The following is a 17,827-nucleotide window of genomic DNA, read 5'->3' as shown; positions in this document are numbered from 1 at the left end:
GTGCCCAACCCTCTCATCCCAGTGGAGAACCTGGGGAGGGAACTGGTTCAGAGCCAAGACTGACCCAGGCCCCGCAGTCTGGGAAGGGCCTTTTGAGGCGAGGAGAGCAAGACAGGGATGCAAATGGCTCAAAGGCACGTGGCTGGGAAGGAGTGGTTTGTCCGGGAGTGACGGAGGGGGAGAGGGAGGGCAGGACCTGGCAGGGGCGGGAGAGGAGGGCTCAGAGGCAGTGGCACAGCAGGAAGAGCACTGACTGCGCAGGGCTGCACACCCGTCCCAGCCCTCTCCCAACCAGCGGTGACGTCGTCTCCGCACCGGAGGGCCTGCCAGCCTCGAGGGGCCAGAGGCTCTGAACAGGGCAGGCTCTCGGAAAGGCCTTCCCGGGGGTCAGTCCAAAGCTGAACTGGCAGTGGGAGGGGCTGGGAGAGCCCCAGTTTAGTCCCTTCACATTGTTAAGAGGGGGCAGGAGCAGACCCCAACCAGAAAACAGCCCGAGCCCCGCTGTCTGCAGGCCCCGGCTCCAGCTCCGGGCAGCTCCCCACCTAGCACCATGAGGGGGACAGGCGGCCTCCGCCGCACGCCGCCCAGCCCGCCGTTTCCTTTGGCCAAAATCCCCAGGTTTCCTGGGGAGAGTGGGTCTTCCCCGTGGACCTCGCCACCTCTGTCCACCTGGGCGGCCCAGAGCCCCCCCGGGGCACCTGCACTGTCGCGCGCCCGGCCCGTGGAGACCGCCCGCCTCCCTCCCCGCACGGAGAAAGACACCCTTTGGGCCTGGGGCTTGCCACCATTTTGTATGACTGAATTAAAAACAAACCCAACCAAAAAAAATATAATATATATATACATAATTATATATATATATATATATGTATAACACAGTGCGACCCCAGCACCCAAAGTATAAACTCTGGCACCAAGAAGAAAAACAAAATATTAAAATACTTTAGCTTCTTAGTATTGGGGAGGTTAAGGGGCCTCTCGAACCCGCAGCCACAGGTCACTGGGCAAGGGCGTGGGTGGCAGTGTCCCCAGCTCGCCAGGTCGGCCAGGGGCCGAGGCTGTGGGCGTGGGGACACGTATGTACACTGGAACATGTATACGGCAGACTCCTGAACCGCCTCAGTCTTTTACCACAGGAAACACCACGCGTGTCAGGCCCCAGGGTGGAAAAGGGGTGGACTGAGGCCTGGGTCTCTGGGTCCGAATGGCATGGCAGTGCCCGGGGCCCTGGAGGAGGCCTGGAGGACTGGGTGGATACTGTAGGAATCAGCGGTTCTTTCCCCAAAAAGGGCGGGTGAGATGTGAGGTCTGACCCAGAATGTATGTGGAAGTTCGGAGTTCTCTCGAGGTACCGCCCTCACAGCCAGCCTGTGCCCGACTCTGGTCCCCAGCGGGCCCCTCGGGAGGGCCTGGCTCGAAACAGGCAGGGAAGCGTCCAGTCTCGCTCCCTGGTTTGGCAAAAGGCCCAGCTGGGCTCTTCTCCCTTACTGTCTGGGGGACAGGAAATGTGGCAGCTGACACTGAGGGACTCCCTGCTGGGCAGGGCGTGGCGGACGGAGGAGAGGGCATGGTCGGTAGGACACAGTGAGGGACAGAAAGGAGAGTCTCATGGACCCCTCCTACCAGGAGTGGCCTCCCCCTCGCAGGCTGGGAGCGGGATGGACCTCTGGTGGCTGAGGCGGTCCTAGCAGCCACAGCCCCGGCGCTGGATGCTTGGAGGCGCGGTGGGCCTGCCTGGCTTCTCCCGGCCCCGCCTGGGCCTCGGCAGAGTATTGCTCAGACGTGCTTGGCCAGCCCAGGCCCAGCTCCCGTTCTGCAGGTCGGTCTGGCTCAGCGTGCCGCGGCACGTCCCTGCCATCACAAACGTCAGTCTGGCTGTGGTGGCCACGGCTACCTGGTGTTCTGGAGGTCCTCCCGCAGCCAGGTGGGCAGCGTCTGGCCCATCTTGTACAGCAGCTTGGAAAGCTCGATGTTGTGGTCCCGGTAATAGTCCTTCAGGAAGGCGCGGGACTGTAACAGGAAGGAGAGCTCGGATGGTGGTGATGTGCGGACCCAGAGGGACCCCCTCTTTAAAACCACCCTTCTGCGGGCACCACCCCCTATGCCCGTTATTGGTTCACAATCTTCTTACAATGGCAGCCTCCAAAAGAAAACTCCTACCTAGTACGAGCACCCAGTGTAGCACATAAAGACACGTTCTTGTTATACAGAGAGAGAGAACGAGTTAAAATCAGGGGCGAGCGCGACCAGTGTGACTCAGTGATTGAGCATCAACCTATGAACCAGGAGGTCACGGTTTGATTCCCAGGTTGCAGGCTCGGTCCCAGTGTGGGGTGTGCAGGAGGCAGCCAATCAATGATTCTCTCATCACTGATATTTCTATCTCTCTCTCCGTCTCCCTTCCACATTGAAATCAATTAAAAAACTATTTAAAAACAAAAACAAAAACCAGGGGCAAACATAAGGAGTCACAACGTGTGACCTTTCCCCTATATCCTTTGTACCTGTCCTTCTCTCCTACAGGAATGCCTCATCCTTCCCTGCCATAGTCCAAATGGGCCCCGACCTTTCAGGCCCAACTCCAGAGACCCCTCTAACCCTAACCTTAACCCTAACCCTAATTCCCATCGCGCTTTCGGGGACCTCTCCTACTGCACGGAGCACTTCCTATCTTGTATACTACTTACTGGTGTACGTGACTCACTTCCTTCCTAGACTAGGAGTTCCTTGAAGGCAAAGAACATGTCTGATGCATCCTCGGAGCCCCGTGGCATTCAGCCCTTCGTAGAAGGTAATTAATACTCATTTGACTAAATCATTTCTGATCCACCACAACCCAACCCGTATTTCCTCATCGTTAAGAACACCATCCAGAAAGTGCCAAGGCCATCGACGTGCTGGGCTCAGGTCAAGGGGAGAGAAGGCTCCCTCCAGGACAGGGGCCCCGTCCATTTGTCCAGCTGCTGCAGGCAGCGTGCCCACCACTTACGTCCAAGTCCATCTCTGGGTATTTCCGGCCCTTGCTTTTGCCCAGACACTTGGTTTTTCCTCCTTCGAGCAGTTGGCACCAAAATCCTTTCTTTGGATCAAACCTGTGGAGGGGAGGAAAGTCAGGGATGGGAGATGGCCCAGCCCACCTCTTTCCCACTGAGGCAATGTCCTCCGACCCCAGGAATGGCAGAGCCTAGGAGACTACAAAATCCCCGCCCCGCCTCCCCTCACCCGCCACTGTGCCCTCTGGAGCCCACCGATTGCCTGGGGCTGACACTTGCATCTGCTGGCCCACGTTTTGTCCCGGACTCCATTAAGCCCGCCTGCCCTTCTTCCCAGCTGGCGGCGGCTCACGTGGCCTGAGCCTCCCCTTCTCTGGGCTGGCAGCCCCAGATCCTACATGAATCCATAACCTGGGCACCCCCACCTCCACAGCACCCGGAAACCTCTCCTAAGCATTCCCCAGCCCAGGGGTGAGCAGCACTCTTTTACCCATGAATCCAACGGAGGGGGCAGTTTAGTGAGGTTCTTGGTATTTTTTTTTTAGTTTTTTTTTTTTTTAATGAACTGTATTTTTATGAAGAATTACAATATCTGCAGTTGTATTTAAGCATGCCATCATTGGAAAGTTTCGTTTTTTTGGAGTGAATTTCAGAAATGACAGCGCAAGGCTGCCTTTGGGATTTGAAGTCATGCTGGGCCTTCAAAGGCATTTTGGGGAGATGAGATCTGAAGCTGTCACGGGGAGGGGAGGCATCCTGGCATCAGAATTCAGCCCCAGGCCAGGAACCGTGAGGAGACTTGTGGGCATGAGGACAGCAGGAAAACAGAATTCACATTTGGCGGGTGAAGGAAATAGTGATTTCTGAATGGGCACGGGGTGGGCAGAGACAATGGTGATGGTGATGGTGATGATGACAGCAGCTACATTTCTTCAGCGTTACATGCCAGGCACTAAGCTAGGAGCTCCACGTGAATGCTTTCATTCGACACAGCGACCCCGGGAGGTAGGGATCATTACCTAAGTCCCCAACTCACAGGGGAGGAAGTGCGGCCTGAAGGAGCGAAGCCATTTCTCAAGGTCGCACAGCTGAGGAAGTCATGGACCTGGGTCCTAACCCAGGCGTGCCTGACGTCACAGCCCACACCCTTCGCTGCTTCCGCCTCAAAGTGAGGGACTACCTTCCCTTCCAGGACAGTGAGAAGGGCACATTCTTGCTGGAGACTTTCCTCAGAAGGCAGCCAGGGGAGGGGCTTCATTCCTCCTTCTCTGACCCCCCGGGCCAGCTGAGGGCGCCACTGTCTGTGACCCGGCACCGGGAGGCGGCCTCCGCCCAGCCCTGAGCCCTTACTCACCTGGGGAGGGCACTATCCACACATCTGCACTGGGTCCTGAGTGCCTGGATTACTAGCCCTCAACAGCATCTGTGGTTTACTTTTCCTAAATTACATTAAGTCACCATCTAAGACTAAGAAACCCTGTGGGAATTGGGGCTGCTCCTTGTTGGTCTAACTTACTTAGACGAAACATCTGAAAATGTCCAGCCCGGACTGAACAGAAAACCCCAGGAGTGGGACCCACCAGAGGACAGATTTATAAATGTGACGTAAGTCATGTTATTAGTAGCTTTTCGGCTAAACTGCCATCGAGGACATGCGTCGTGCTCACGCTGGTTCCTGATAATTGACCTGTGTCTCATAATCACTCAGCACTTTGGTGTCTGGCCCAGGTGCCTGCTCAGGAAACCCCGTTTAACGGCCAAGGCACCACTCACGCCAAGGCTTTGTGGTAGTCGATGGTGTTGGTCACCCCAAGGAACTTCTGCACGGTGTCCATCACTTTGGCAGGTTCTGTTCTCAGCAGTTTGCCGTCCAAGACCAGAATCTGGAAAACAGAAAAGATAAAGGCATCAATTGAACCTGTTTGGACTCCCGTGGCAAAGGGGCCCCGTTTTCTGGGTCAGCAGCCATGGCTACAAACTGGGGCCCCACACTCTGGAGAGTCTGTTGCCTCCCCGCCTCTGAACGGCAGGTGTCCCTGACCCTCTGACCCTCTGTCCTCTGAGCCTAGCTCCCTGGTCTCTGCCCGTCATCCCTTCCTCCCATCCCCACAACTGCCCTCTGGGCCTCTCCTCAGGCTTCTCTGGCCCACATGTTACTCCCCTGCCCGAGTCCTCCAAGTTTTCCTAAACGTGTCGCACGATCTGGCCCTGCCTACCTCTCCAACTAGGTTCTCCCTCCATCACCACACCCCCCAAACCCCCTCCCAGGGACCTACTCCAGGGCTTTCTGGGTCCCCTTAAGAATACAGCCTCTGCTGTGATGGAACAAGGACTTGGGGAATTCTCACACATCAACCTTGGGATAAACAAGACTGAAACCTCAGAGGATCCCAAAGGTTTAACTCGCCAGGGATGGCATTTCCGGCCCCGTGACTGGTGGAAGAGGTTTGGCGGCTCTCTGCCAACCACAGCACGCCCATCTGTGCTGGCCCTCCCAGGGGGAGGGACAGGCGGCTACCTGGTTGGCGTGAAAGGCGCTGAGCCAGCGCTCAATGTGGGTGGCGTACCAGCCGGGGACCAGGCAGCGGTTCTGCAGGGCACGCAACTTCGAGGACGCGTCGGGCCCGGCCGTGATCACCTCGTGGAAGGTGTACTTCAGGGCCACAGGGTCATCGTGGGCTCGCTGGTGCTGCGGGCAAGGGGAGAGGGTCGGCAGGTCACTTGGAAGGCAAGCAGGAAGAAGCTTGAGTGGGCGAGCAGCCATGAGGCCGCCAGAGCCCTGGGTTCAAGTCTAGCGTCTGCTTCACATCTGACCTCAGGGAAGTCACTGGCCCCTCCGAGCCCGAGTTCCCTCATCTTTGCAAGACACGAGTTGGAGGAGATCAGTTTCCAAACCATGGTAATATGCATACCATCTCTGTAATTTCTGCAATACCCACAAACTGCCTGCATAGGCCACTGCCAACATACTCTTCTTTACACTGACTCATCTTCCTTATTCACACACGGTAATTTCTAAAGAAAACCCACTATCCCCTCATGAATGGAAAACTAGAACAGTTGTCGCACATAGAAAGTTCATAAATAAAAATAATGCTACGTTCTCCAACACAGTCAGATACAAACATCTGCTACAGACCCGGCCCCCAAACCTCGCGCGCTTTGTTGAAGACACAGCCTAGCAACGTTAGAAAGGACTTATGTGCCACTTGTGCCAAATTAAAAATTTCTCCTTTATGTAAATCAGGTGTTACAGACTGAATGTCTGTCCCCTCCCCAAATTTACATGTGGACGCCCTGACCCCCAATGTGATAATACTGAAGATGGGGCCTTGGGGTGGTAATGAGGCTGAGATGAGGACACGAGGGTGGGGCCCTGGCGATGGGATTAGCGTCCCTATAAGAAGAGACGCCAGCGCGCACACCGCTGTGAGGACACAGGGAGAGGCAGTTGTCTAACAGCCAGGAAGAGGACCCTCATCAGTGGCTGTACTGGTGCCACCTTGATCTTGGACTTCTAGCCTCCAAAACGATGAGAAATAAATTCCTGTGTTTTAAGCCACCCAGTCTAGAATATTTCATTATGCCTGCCTGAGGAGACAAAGACAGAAGGATTGGAAGAACTGTACATGGGGAAATGCCAGGTTTGAACCGCCTGAAATAATGCCATGAGCCCTCGGCATCCGCAGAATTCCCATGGTCCAGAGATCAGGGACCTGTCGACCCAGGGGACCCTCACCTGTCCCCATACTCCCGCTGAGGGTTACACCCAGCTCAGAGGAAGGGGAGAGGTCTGTAGCCGGCTCCCTGCCAGTGCTGTGGGCACAGCAAGGCCCCGGAGAGGAGACAGCCACCAACACCCAGGTGCACAGGCTCAGAGGGGACGGGAGCTGCCTACAGTGGCCTGAGGGGGCCTTTCTGGACTGGCTGGTAGAGCAGGTACCCCCAAGACCCCAGCACATCACATGGCTGGCAGGGAAGGACACCACCAAAAAGGCCCGTGGAATGGTGTTCAGAAGAAATGAAGTCACGCTATCGAAATCAAAGTTCTAGTTCTCAAGGAAGGACTAGGAGTCATCCTCTCTCTGGCATGGGTATAGTCCAGGTGACTTCCTAACCTGATCAGGCATTGCATCCTCCACTGAGGATGGCAGGTCCTATTATCTTGTCCTCCTCTGACTTCCCACCCCGCCCCCTCCCCGTATCCAGTGAGGGGCCACAGTTAGTATCAGCCCAGATCACTGGTCACCAAATCAAAGCAGACCCAGCCTCCACCTCTTTTTGGCGTCAGAATGAGAGGCAGGACCCCAGACAAAGCCAGGAGGGTGGGCGGTGACTGCTGGCTGGGATTCACCAAGGATCTCTGCCTGTCCTCCACCAGGCTAGAAGCACCTGGAGGTGGGACTCCATTCTTACCCACACCACATCCCAGGAGCCAAGCTAGGGCACATAGATGACTAGTAAGTATTTGATTTTTGTTGTTCTTGTTGTTTTGATTTCAGAGAAACGAAGAGGGAGAGATAGGAACATCAATGATGAGAGAGAATCACTGATTGGCTGCCTCCTGCACACCCCCTTCTGGGGATCAAGCCCACAACCTGGGCATGTGCCCTGACAGGGAATTGAACCTCAACTTCCTGGTTCATGGCTCAATGCTCAACCACTGAGCCACACGGGCTGAGCTAGTAAATATTTGTTGAATGAATGAATAGCTGAGTAGCAGACAGAGCCCCATGCCCCCAACCAGGTCCCTGCTCCGGCCCGGCTCACCTGGTACCAGGAATAGGCCCGGTCCGCTGGGTTGATGAGGATGGTCAGGACCTTGGCTTTGGGCAACAGGGCGGCTGCCCGCCGGGGCGCCACTTCCGAATCAAAGTAGTTGGCGCTTTTCTCAAAGTAGAAGTCAGAGGTGGTGTTGGAGGGGATGGGGAAGAACTCCATGTACCTGCAGGAAGCCCAAACGGGGGGCTCACAGTCAAAACTCTTGAGGAAGGGGCCGAGGGATACAGCACAGAGGGCGAGAGTCGCTGGGGGTTGAACTTCCGAAAGCAAGCAGGGCACATCGCTCCCAGCCAAGCAAGGACTTGCTTCTGGCGGGGATGATGCTAGAGGAATGGCACTTGGCAGTCTCCCTTTCTGGAAATCCTTGGGGTGAGGAGGATCTGAAGACTTATGGGTTATGTCTCCCTCCTAAACAGATGCTCCCAGAGTAAAACTGACAGGGCCCCAACTACCACGGCCACTAGGGGGCGAGCTGGGACTCTGAGCGGCCTGACAGTTTCCCAGATGAACCTCCCGTATCCCACCCGGAGTGAGCGTCCATGCTAGTCCTTTGAGACCATTTCCAGGTTGAAGGTCCCTTAGAAAACTGAATGAACATTCCAGAACCCCAGGGGCACCTACCCAAGCAAAATGGAGGGACATTTCCAGGGGTTCGTGGGAACCAAAGTGCACGAGGTCCACCCTAGTTAAAGTGTGGGATCCCTACTCTAACCTGTGAGTCAGGGATCCTCCAGGGGTGTCCTAGGGATGTCCCTCATCAGAGCCACATGGGGGCAGGTGGGTTCCTGCACCCACCCTTCACATGTACGAAATCAAAACCTTGGGAATGGGGCTGAGGAACTGCTCTTTCTTTCTTTCTGAATTTTCTTCATAAAATGCATCTTTCTGTCCACAATCCATTGTAATGCTTAGATCAAGAAAGCTCTGAAAACAGAAGCTTTCCCCATGTTTGTAGCGAAGCCATTTGGCAGCAAAAGCTGACATTAGTCTTACTTGGTATAAATATTCACACACTCTGCCACAGACATATTGATGTGTTTGCTAATGGATGCTGCCCCGGACCCTGCTGATGGTGCTGCTAAATAGATGGTGTCACGGCACAGCCCTCCCTGCAATCTGAAAAACGCCGACTTCCCAGAATACATCTCACCACAACAGGTTTAATTTGTTTTTTCACTTCTTAAAAAATGTGTTTTTATTGATTTTTACTTTTTATTTTTCTATAGAGAGGAAGGGAGAGGGAGAGAGACAGACAGAGTGAAAGAAATACTGATCGGCTGTCTCCGCATGCACCCTGGGGCATGTGCCCAGACCGGGAATCAAACCAGTGATGTTTGGGTGCATGGATGGGATGACACTTAAATCAACTGAGCCACACCGGCCAGGGCCACAATAGGTTTTAGATAGTTGCAGCCATTTTAGAGATATAGACAGAGAGACAGGTAGGTAAGTAGGTAAATAGAGAGATGAAAAACAAGAGAGAAATACCAAAAAACAAAACAGAAGAATTGCCATAATCTCTCCACCCAGGTAAACTACTGACATAACAATAAAACAGGAGAGGAACACATGTATAAGGTTAAAAAAGACAAGCAGGAGAGAAAGATGTAAATTGAAAAATCGGGACATAACACCATCCCCACGCGGCGCCTACACCCAGGAAACCTCGGTGACAGCTTCTGGTGAAGCTGCGGTGTCAGCCACTCCCCAGGCGACTGACTCCCTGAAGGCTAGCGAGCCGCCTCTGAAGGACCCACAAGACACTTTGGTTCCGAGGTCAGCCAAACACAGTGGGACGGGCCAGCTCTCGGGCCAGAACACTTGGATTTTAGCCCCTTGCTCTGGCCCAGCTCTTGGGACCTTGGATGAGTCCCTGGCCTCCTCTGGGACTTAGGATGCTTCTGTGCGAGCCAGGCAGGGGCTGGACTCTGACCCCGAGCAGTAAAGCAGAGGGTCACCGAGCGTCCCGTCCGTGACAAGGTTCCAACACCATGGCTCCAGGGTCACCCCGCTCTGTCCCTGTTTACAGGAACTTCAGCTGCGTGTGAGCAAGCACAGCTGCTTCCTGCTGTGGCCACGCAGACCTCCTCCCGGGCAGGCTCTGCGGTGGCCTTCCTGTCCCTCTGTGCACAGAAGGGCCCACTCACCAGTCGATGCCTTTGTGATAGTTGTGGCCGTTAAAAAACTGGATCTCCTCGAAGGTCTCTGAGCTGGGGTAGTTGCTGCTGAGGTCGGGGTGCATGCCCAGGAACAGGTAGAGGGCCGTGGTGCCTGCGGGACAGGAGGAGGCTGAGACCAGGGCCTGGAGTCTGCAATCCTGGGGTCTGGTTCTAGCTCTCCACTGTGCTCTGGGGCTTAGTCCCACATCTGTACAGTGAAGGAATTACACTAAACCTGGGATGGCAAATACATGGCATGCATGTGAACACCCCATCTCCTGCACCCACTGCAGACATCACTAATCCACCACAGCATTCTCATCACTAAACGAGGACTTGAACTCAGAATCTTTCTCACCATGTACCCCAGCAGCCACACCCCACTCAGGACAGGCTCCTCCTAATCCCAGAACCAGGTCTAGGTTTATGCTGGGCCCCTCCGGCCCTGGGCCTCTGTTCTCTCTGGCATGTTCTCTCTGGCACTCGGGAGGAGCTCAGAGAAAAGGGAGCTCCAGACCCTCCAGGCTGTTGATGTGAAATTCTTGAAGGGCTAAGAAATCTGGCTCTGAGGCCTCCTTCTCCTGAGTGCCCTCACTCATGCCCCTCCCCCATTAGACAGCACAGGACCTGCCCCTCCTCCTTGAGAGAGCTCACTCCTTTCCTGTGTGTGAGCCTATGGTTACACGCTACAACGAGGCCCCAGCAGAGAAGGAGACTTTAGACTCTGGTGATTAAGAGTGTATGTTCTGGCCCTGGCCAGTGTTTCTCAGTGGTTAGAGCACTGGCCTGAGAACCAAAGGGTCCCTGGTTCGATTCCAGTCAAGGGCACGTACCTGGGATGCAGGTTCCCTGCCCTGATTGGGGTTCATGTGGGAAGCAACCAATTGATGTAGCTTTCACATTGATGTTTCTTTTCTCTCTCTCTCTCTCTCTCTCTCTCTCTCTCTCTCTCTCCTCTCTCACCCTCTTCCCCTCTCACCTACACTAAAATCAATGGGGAAAAAAATCCTCCAATGAGGATTAACAAAAAAAAAAAAAAAGAGTGTATGTTCTGGGGTCCCAGAGACCAGGGTTCAAGGCCTAGATCTCCCATTTCCTAACTGAATGTGCTAGAGGAAGTCACTTAACTTCTCTGAGTCCCGCGTTTTTTGCTATGAGATGAGGGTACCCATTTGTGCCTTAGAGAGTGTGGACGGCAGATACTTACTTGGCAATCGTGTCACCACTTCCTCCTGCACCTCTGGCAGACATGACTAACTGATCACATGACTAACTGATCGCAGTCCTCTCTGCACTGAACCAGTTTTGCCTGGCACTGCTCAAACTTGCTGAGCAGCTGATCTGGGCATCTGCCTAGACTGGAGATTCCCAGGACACAGGGAGAGCTCCCTGAGGCTGTGGTGGTTCTGGACAGATTGAAGAATTCCATGCCCACCCCACCCTCCACCCTGCTCCCTGCTCCCACTGCCACATTGACAGGCAATTCATATTCACCCCAACTTCACTCCTACTTCCTGGGAAAGAGGGGGCAGGTTATTGGGGAATGGGACCAGGGCGAGGTAGTCCCCAGGGTTCCATGGCTGAGACAGCAGGCGATGGAGGAGGGTGGTCGAGAGAGAAGAGACCTGCCTGTTTTCTGGGGGCCAATGATGAGGAGTTTGGGGAAGCGGTCACACGTCTTCTCCTTGGACCAGATGTCTTTGTGGCGTTTGTCCTCGCAGGGGTCCTAAAACAACAGTGGGAGGGATGTCAGGGGGGCCAAGAACCCAATGAATGGGCCCCATGGCACGTGGATTTGTGGCTCTTACACCCTGACTGACGGGCTTTACTCTATGAGTCCTTGTCACATCCCCACCTCAGGACACTGGGCGGCTGGCAGGGGCCACTTCTGGTCAGTCCTAGCAAAATGCTCAGCCCAGTGTCTGTCATACAAAGGGAATTCACCAGTGGCTGTTGAATTTAACTGCCTGAGATGTGTCTTAACCAGGGGTCAAGAACTTTTACTATAAGCTTAATAAATCTTCTGAAATGTTAGTAAATATTTTAGGCTTGGAGCCTATCCCGTCTCTGTGGCAACTATTCGGCTCCACTGTGTAGCCTGAAAGCAGGCGCAGGCAGTACATACAGGACTGGGCGTGGCTGGGTCCCAGAAAGACTATAAATAGACCAGGGCCAAAGTCTGTGACCTCTGCTCTGAACTCTGAGCATGCCATTAATTCCAGCTTCTGTCTCTAGTTCTTGACAGTCCCCAGGGGCAGGCTTCCCCGAGAATGGTCTCCCTCCACCCTCCCATCGGCCCCTTTCCCATGGCTCAGGGCCTGCTGGAGTGAGGAGGGCAGGGAAGACTGAGAGTCGAACTGGGCTGGCAGTTGCTTTCTATACTTCCTCTACATCAGATTCACTGACGGATGTACTGCTGTGTTTTCAGAGGCTGTGTGTGAGTGTGCATGCCTGTCGGTCTGTGTGGGAGGTGGACACACATGTGCATGAGAACAAGTGAGTGAGCCCATGCTGAGAGCAAATGTACACCTGAGTTTACACTCAAGAGTCTGAGGGTGTGAGGCTGAGCCCTGCCCACGTCTGGAGCTTGAGCCTGTGAGCAGTGGGCATTCCCTCCTTGCGACAAGGCCTCCAGGCCCCACCTCCCACCCACCTGCCAGAGAGGGTCCTTCTCTTCGGAGAAGATCTGGAAGTACTTCTGGGCCAGCTGCACAGGGGGCAGCGTCTGCAGCCGGAGGTTGGTCCAAGAGTGCAGGAAGCGCACCAGGTGCTTAAAGGTGTACAGGCCCAGGCGGTCATTCCCGTAGTTGGACAGGTGCGTCATGAAGATGCTGATCTGCTCCAGGAGGGGGGAGCGGGGGGAGAGGCAGGGGTTGGTCAGCCTCTGAGCCACCTTCACCCACTTCCGACCTTTTGGTCTTGCTTCAGCTTGAAGGGCCACTCGATGACCAGTCCAAGGTTCATCGGGGCCACCCACAATCTCCCTGTGTGACCTTGGGCTGGGCACAGCCAGGTGAATGCAGATCTGACTGACCCACTGCTATAGCCCTGAGATGGAAGCTGACCTTTTTGGGTGTTCTGTTTCATTTTTTTGGCAGGGTGGTGGTGCATGGAAGATAAGGTAACACTTAGTTGTCCCACAAAACTAAATAGTACCACCACTTGATATCTATTTAACATCTTGATATCTATATTAAAGCACAAATTATTATTTCCACTTTACAGATAAGGAAAGAGAGGCCCAGAAACTTCAGGTAAATAGTTTACATTGTATGTATTATATATAGTTTATACATTGTTTACTATGTACATTAACATATACTTATATATTTATACACTCACACCAAGCCTGGAGAGAGCACGTGGTTTAGAATGCTAACACTACTATACTGAAGTGCGAGGTTGTAAAAGGAAAAAAGCTCAGAGTCTCTGCCCAGGGCCATGCTGTGAGCAGGGACAGAGCCGAGGCTGGAGAGGGGGTTTCCCAATTCCCGGCCCTCACACCTGCTCCCCGGCCCGGGAGGCCTGCCTCGGGCAGATGGGCACCGCAGCCCCACCTCCCGCCAGCGGGCTGAGGAGCACTCACGGGATTGAGGAGCACGGTGAGGAAGAGCTCGCCCCCGTTGATGATCTTGTCCAGCTCGCTGGAGCCACCAGGGTACTCGTTGTAGAAGATGGTGTGTGTGAAGAGGCCGCAGGTCTGCCGCGGGAGGACCTGGGGATGGGGACAGAGAGGCACTCTGGCATCTCCAGGCATGGATGGAGGAGGGAGGACCCTTCCTAAGAGCGGCCAGGGTGTTTATTATCTGTCTCCTCCCATGAAACTGTGGGCTCCAAGAGAGCAGAGAACTCACCTGTCTTGTCACCACCTCATCCTGCAGTTAATTCAAGTGCCTGGTACTGAGGGGGGGGTGGTTGGTGGAGGGTGGATGGATGGATGGATAATGGATGGATGAACCTGGCCTCCCCACAGCTGCCCCATCTGGGCTGACAACTCATCCTTTCAGCAGTTCAGGCCCAAAACCCTGGAGTCATCCTGGACTCATCTTTCTCCCACACCCGACATACAACTCATCAGCAGATCCTGCTGGCTCTAACTCCTAGGTAAGTCCAGAACCTGATCCCGTCCCAACATGCACCCTGTCCAAGCCACCACCATCTCGTGTCTGGAAGCCTGCACCTCCTAACTGACCTGCGGTCTCCCACTTTGTCCCCAACAGTCTCTGCTCCACACAGCAGCTAAAATGATGGCCATCCTTGTAAAACATGTCAGATGCTAACAGCTCACCAAGCCGTGCTCCGAGGGAGTGTATGCACACCGCGTGCCGGCTGCGGGCCACTCACCATGATGCCGTTGTGGACGAAGCCACGGCGGTAGCGGGCCGGCTTCAGGTGGGGGTACTCCTCCGTGCTGGTCACTCGGATGTTCCACACCTGCTTCCAGGCCTCGTACAGCTGCACGTGCACAGGGTACACCCCCGAGTGGTGGGGTGCCACTGCGTACCCCATGTCTGTGGGAATGCCGTGCTCCTGGGGAGAGGAGGGCCAGGGCAGGGTGAGCGGGGGCCCCATCCCCTCTGGGCCTTATGTCCCTTTGCAGAAGGGGACAGAGAAATCAGCGGCCAGAGCAGCAGGGCAGTTGGCCCAAGCCCTCGTGGTACAGACGGGGACAGGGAGGCCCAGGAGGAAGGGGATGTGCTCAGAGTCTCCAAGTAAGGGCCTGGCTGAGCTGGGACTCCAACTCTCGGCCCAGTACTGTGCCCTCCAGCACCCAGGAGCGAGGAAGAAAATGGGGCTTTTCCTGCCAGCCTGGGCTTGGAATTGGCTGTGGCCCAGGCAGAGCTAGCACCGGCCTCGTTCCCTCCTGGCTGAGGGGCCTCCCATCCTGGCCTGAAGGGAAGAGCCTGGGCTCAGGAGACAAGCGGGCCTGGGTTGAGGTCTCACTAGCTGGTGTGGCCGCCTGCGCTTTAGTTTCTAGTCTAAAAGGGAGGCTATCAATACCCGCCTCTTGGGGTCTCTGTGAGGCTTCCATGCGACAGGGGTTACGAAGATGTCAATAAAGAGCTGTCACACCGAACTGTGAAAGCAGCCAGAGGCCCGCCGTGGGACCCCAGCCCAGCCCTAGCCCACCCGGCTCCGCCCCAGAGGGAATCTTACTCACGACAGCGAACTTCTTGTTCAGGGCCATCTGCTCAGCCAGCACGGACTGGTTGTGGAAGAGGTGGGGCTGCATGTGGCTCCACATGTGGGGGAACCACCAGAACTCCTGCACGTAGGACAGCAGCAGGTCGTCCCCAGCATCCTCGGCGTCAGTACCTGCAGCCCGAGCACAGGCAGCTCAGCCCGGCCACCTGCCCTGAGGTCCTCCAACCTGGGCAGGTGCACAGGATGGGAGGAGGCCATGCCACGCCCCCCAGAGCTTGGAACCTGAGCTACAGCACAGGAGCAGACATTATCTATTTCTGTAATTTCTTAAAATCCAAGGACACTTTAAGCAGAAACAGTGAAGTCATTTTAATAGGTGGGGTGGAGGGGGTGACAAGAGGGAGACCTTCCCCAGGACTGCACAGACCTTCCCCTGCAGCCAGGGAGGCTCAGGGGGAGCCAAGGCATGCTGTTGCTGTCCCCAATGGCCTCTGCCTGGGGCTGTGACTGTTCTGTGAGCTGTTGGCTGGGGGGTGGGATGGAGGGTACAGGGATCAAATGTGCCCCTAATATGGCCCATCAGACCACGTGCTGCCCGTGGCACCGTGCTCTGAGGGTCTGGATGTGATGGCCCCTGGAGGTTGCGAGCAGGGCACAGCGGGCCCACTTACCTGTGTGGAAGAATTTCCCTGAGTAGCCCAGGTTGAAGGTGAAGTTTGGGATGTGTGTGCGTAGTTCATTCTGTGTATCAAACAGGGCCTAAGATGGCAGAGGAGAAAGAAAGGGGTGAGGGGGAGCCAGCAGCTCCCATTCTTCCCTTTAAGGGCCTGGAAGTGTCCTGCTGTCCCAGGACCGGCTAAAACATTCATGGGGCCCGGGGGGGGGAAGGGGGGGGATGAAAATGTGGGACTCTTACTCAAAATGAAGAATGACAAAAAGGCAAAGCAGAGTATTACACCTTGTACAAGCCCTTCGGAGCACGGGCCCTGCGTGGCTGCACGGGCCCCACGCCCCTGAAGTCAGTCCCGAGTGGCCACCCACACCAGGCTTCTGGCAAGAGGAGTTCTAGACCCTAGGCTGGCTCTGCTGTATATCCTTGAGAAGGCTTCATAACTTCTCCAGGCCTCAGTTTCCCCCAGAGTAATGGGGGTAATAGCATCTCCCTATGGGGCTCTTGGAAGAATTAAATAAGATTTTGCGTGTTGAACTGTCTGACATTTGGTAAATGATGAAAAATGGTGACGTCGTATGTCTGTCTATGGTCTCTGCCACTGTAAGCCCCAGGTCTTCACGTGTCAAATGTGGAGCACTTCTCACAGGGGAATGCAAGGCCAATGTCAAAGGACCATGACCTTTCTTTCCAAAGATGTACTGGGCACCCAGCAAAGCAATGTTCCCATGCATGGCACGCCCAGTGCTTTGCAAGTCAATGAAGGGTTGTTGACACTTCTGAAACAAACCTACAGTTGTACTCTGGGATCAAGACTCAAAAACATCCTTGCATGACACACAAGGCTGCTAAGAAACCTGCAAGAGCCCGCTATCCAAACACGGCAGACTCGATGTCCTGGCCCCCTGGGCCACCACCGGCATCTTACCATGGCCACACACTGCCTGGTGGACACGCACGCTCCAGCCAGGTGGGTGGCCTTGGGCGAGTTACTTCATTTCTCTGAGCCTCAGTGCCCTGCTCTGTAAAATGGGACTTACGACAAGGCCCATCACACAAGGCTGCTGTGAGGGTCCGATGAGGCAACTCACAGAAGGCCTGAGCCCAAGCCTGGCCCTCGCTAAGCCCTGCATAAGCAGCTGCTGTTGGCATTATTTAAAGTGCACTGACAGCCAGCCCTGCACCAGTCTCTGAAAGAAAGGCTCAGTGTAGCCCATGCTTGGGATTAAAGAAAAAAAACCAACTCTGTCCTTTTTGACTCACAAGGACATTTAAGGCAAACGGGACCCTGGCTGGCGAAGCGTGGTGCAATCTGCACTGAGCTGAGTGAACGGCAGAGGGCGCTTCTGTTCATATTCTTTTACAGAAAGACTCCAGACGGCTAGCATTCCTCCCACTCTAAAATTGGGAATATAAGAACCAGGCAGGGGGCAACCCCAGGTTCATGGGGAATACAGTGAGCCTGGAGCCTGGTTTCCACATGAGGTCAACCCTGGACAGGCAGCGAAGACCCAGGTGACACAGGAGAGAGCAAAGTTGGGCCATCAGAAGACCGTCCTAAGAAATCTCAGGAGGAAACACGATTCATAAAGCAGATGAAAGCAACACTGCCCTGCCCCAGGAGGCTGGAGCGGGAGGCCTCAGAGACTGGCTGTCTGCACACACCCCTCACGCCTCACCCCAGCACCTCTGTGAAAGCCTAGGTACAGGGGTCCTCAAACTTTTAAACAGGGGGCCAGTTCACTGTCCCTCAGACCGTTGGAGGGCCGGACTATAGTTTAAAAAACAAACTATGAATAAATTCCTATGCACACTGCACATATCTTATTTTGAAGTAAAAAAACAAAACGGCAAAAACACCCGCAAGTGGCCCGCGGGCCGTAGTTTGAGGATGCCTGGCCTAGGATGTCAGAAAATAGCCTGTAACCCTCCCATCTGCCTATCTTGTCACTTTGTAGCAGGAGCTCAGAGATGGGAAGGGACCTGCCCACGTCACCCAGGAGGGTCAAATCGGAACTTGGACCCAAATCTTGATTCCCGAGACAGTGCCTACTCCCAACACCATCTGCTCTGCCCTC

At 54.9% G+C, this 17,827-nt stretch overlaps 1 protein-coding gene across 2 annotated transcripts in view; it reads right to left on the bottom strand.

The window, feature by feature from the left end:
* Positions 1 to 880: 880 nt before the first annotated feature.
* NDST1 (N-deacetylase and N-sulfotransferase 1) overlaps positions 881 to 17,827 on the bottom strand; it is a 52,408-nt gene continuing 35,461 nt past the window's right edge. For both annotated transcript variants that reach the window (XM_054718040.1, XM_054718041.1), the window contains exons 5-16: positions 15,751 to 15,838; positions 15,096 to 15,250; positions 14,279 to 14,464; positions 13,521 to 13,649; positions 12,588 to 12,770; positions 11,564 to 11,660; positions 9,923 to 10,046; positions 7,764 to 7,938; positions 5,512 to 5,682; positions 4,767 to 4,876; positions 2,990 to 3,092; positions 881 to 2,010 (exon numbers count right to left, since the gene is read on the bottom strand). In XM_054718040.1, coding sequence (XP_054574015.1) covers positions 1,891 to 2,010; positions 2,990 to 3,092; positions 4,767 to 4,876; positions 5,512 to 5,682; positions 7,764 to 7,938; positions 9,923 to 10,046; positions 11,564 to 11,660; positions 12,588 to 12,770; positions 13,521 to 13,649; positions 14,279 to 14,464; positions 15,096 to 15,250; positions 15,751 to 15,838 — 1,641 coding nt within the window. In that variant the 3' untranslated portion in view covers positions 881 to 1,890. The remainder of the gene's footprint in view (positions 2,011 to 2,989; positions 3,093 to 4,766; positions 4,877 to 5,511; positions 5,683 to 7,763; positions 7,939 to 9,922; positions 10,047 to 11,563; positions 11,661 to 12,587; positions 12,771 to 13,520; positions 13,650 to 14,278; positions 14,465 to 15,095; positions 15,251 to 15,750; positions 15,839 to 17,827) is intronic.

Source organism: Eptesicus fuscus, chromosome 6 (genome assembly GCF_027574615.1).
Source record: "Eptesicus fuscus isolate TK198812 chromosome 6, DD_ASM_mEF_20220401, whole genome shotgun sequence".
Taxonomy (NCBI): Eukaryota; Metazoa; Chordata; class Mammalia; order Chiroptera; family Vespertilionidae; genus Eptesicus; species Eptesicus fuscus.
Note: the sequence above shows the minus strand (reverse complement) of the source record. Positions and strands in the feature narration are given on the sequence as shown.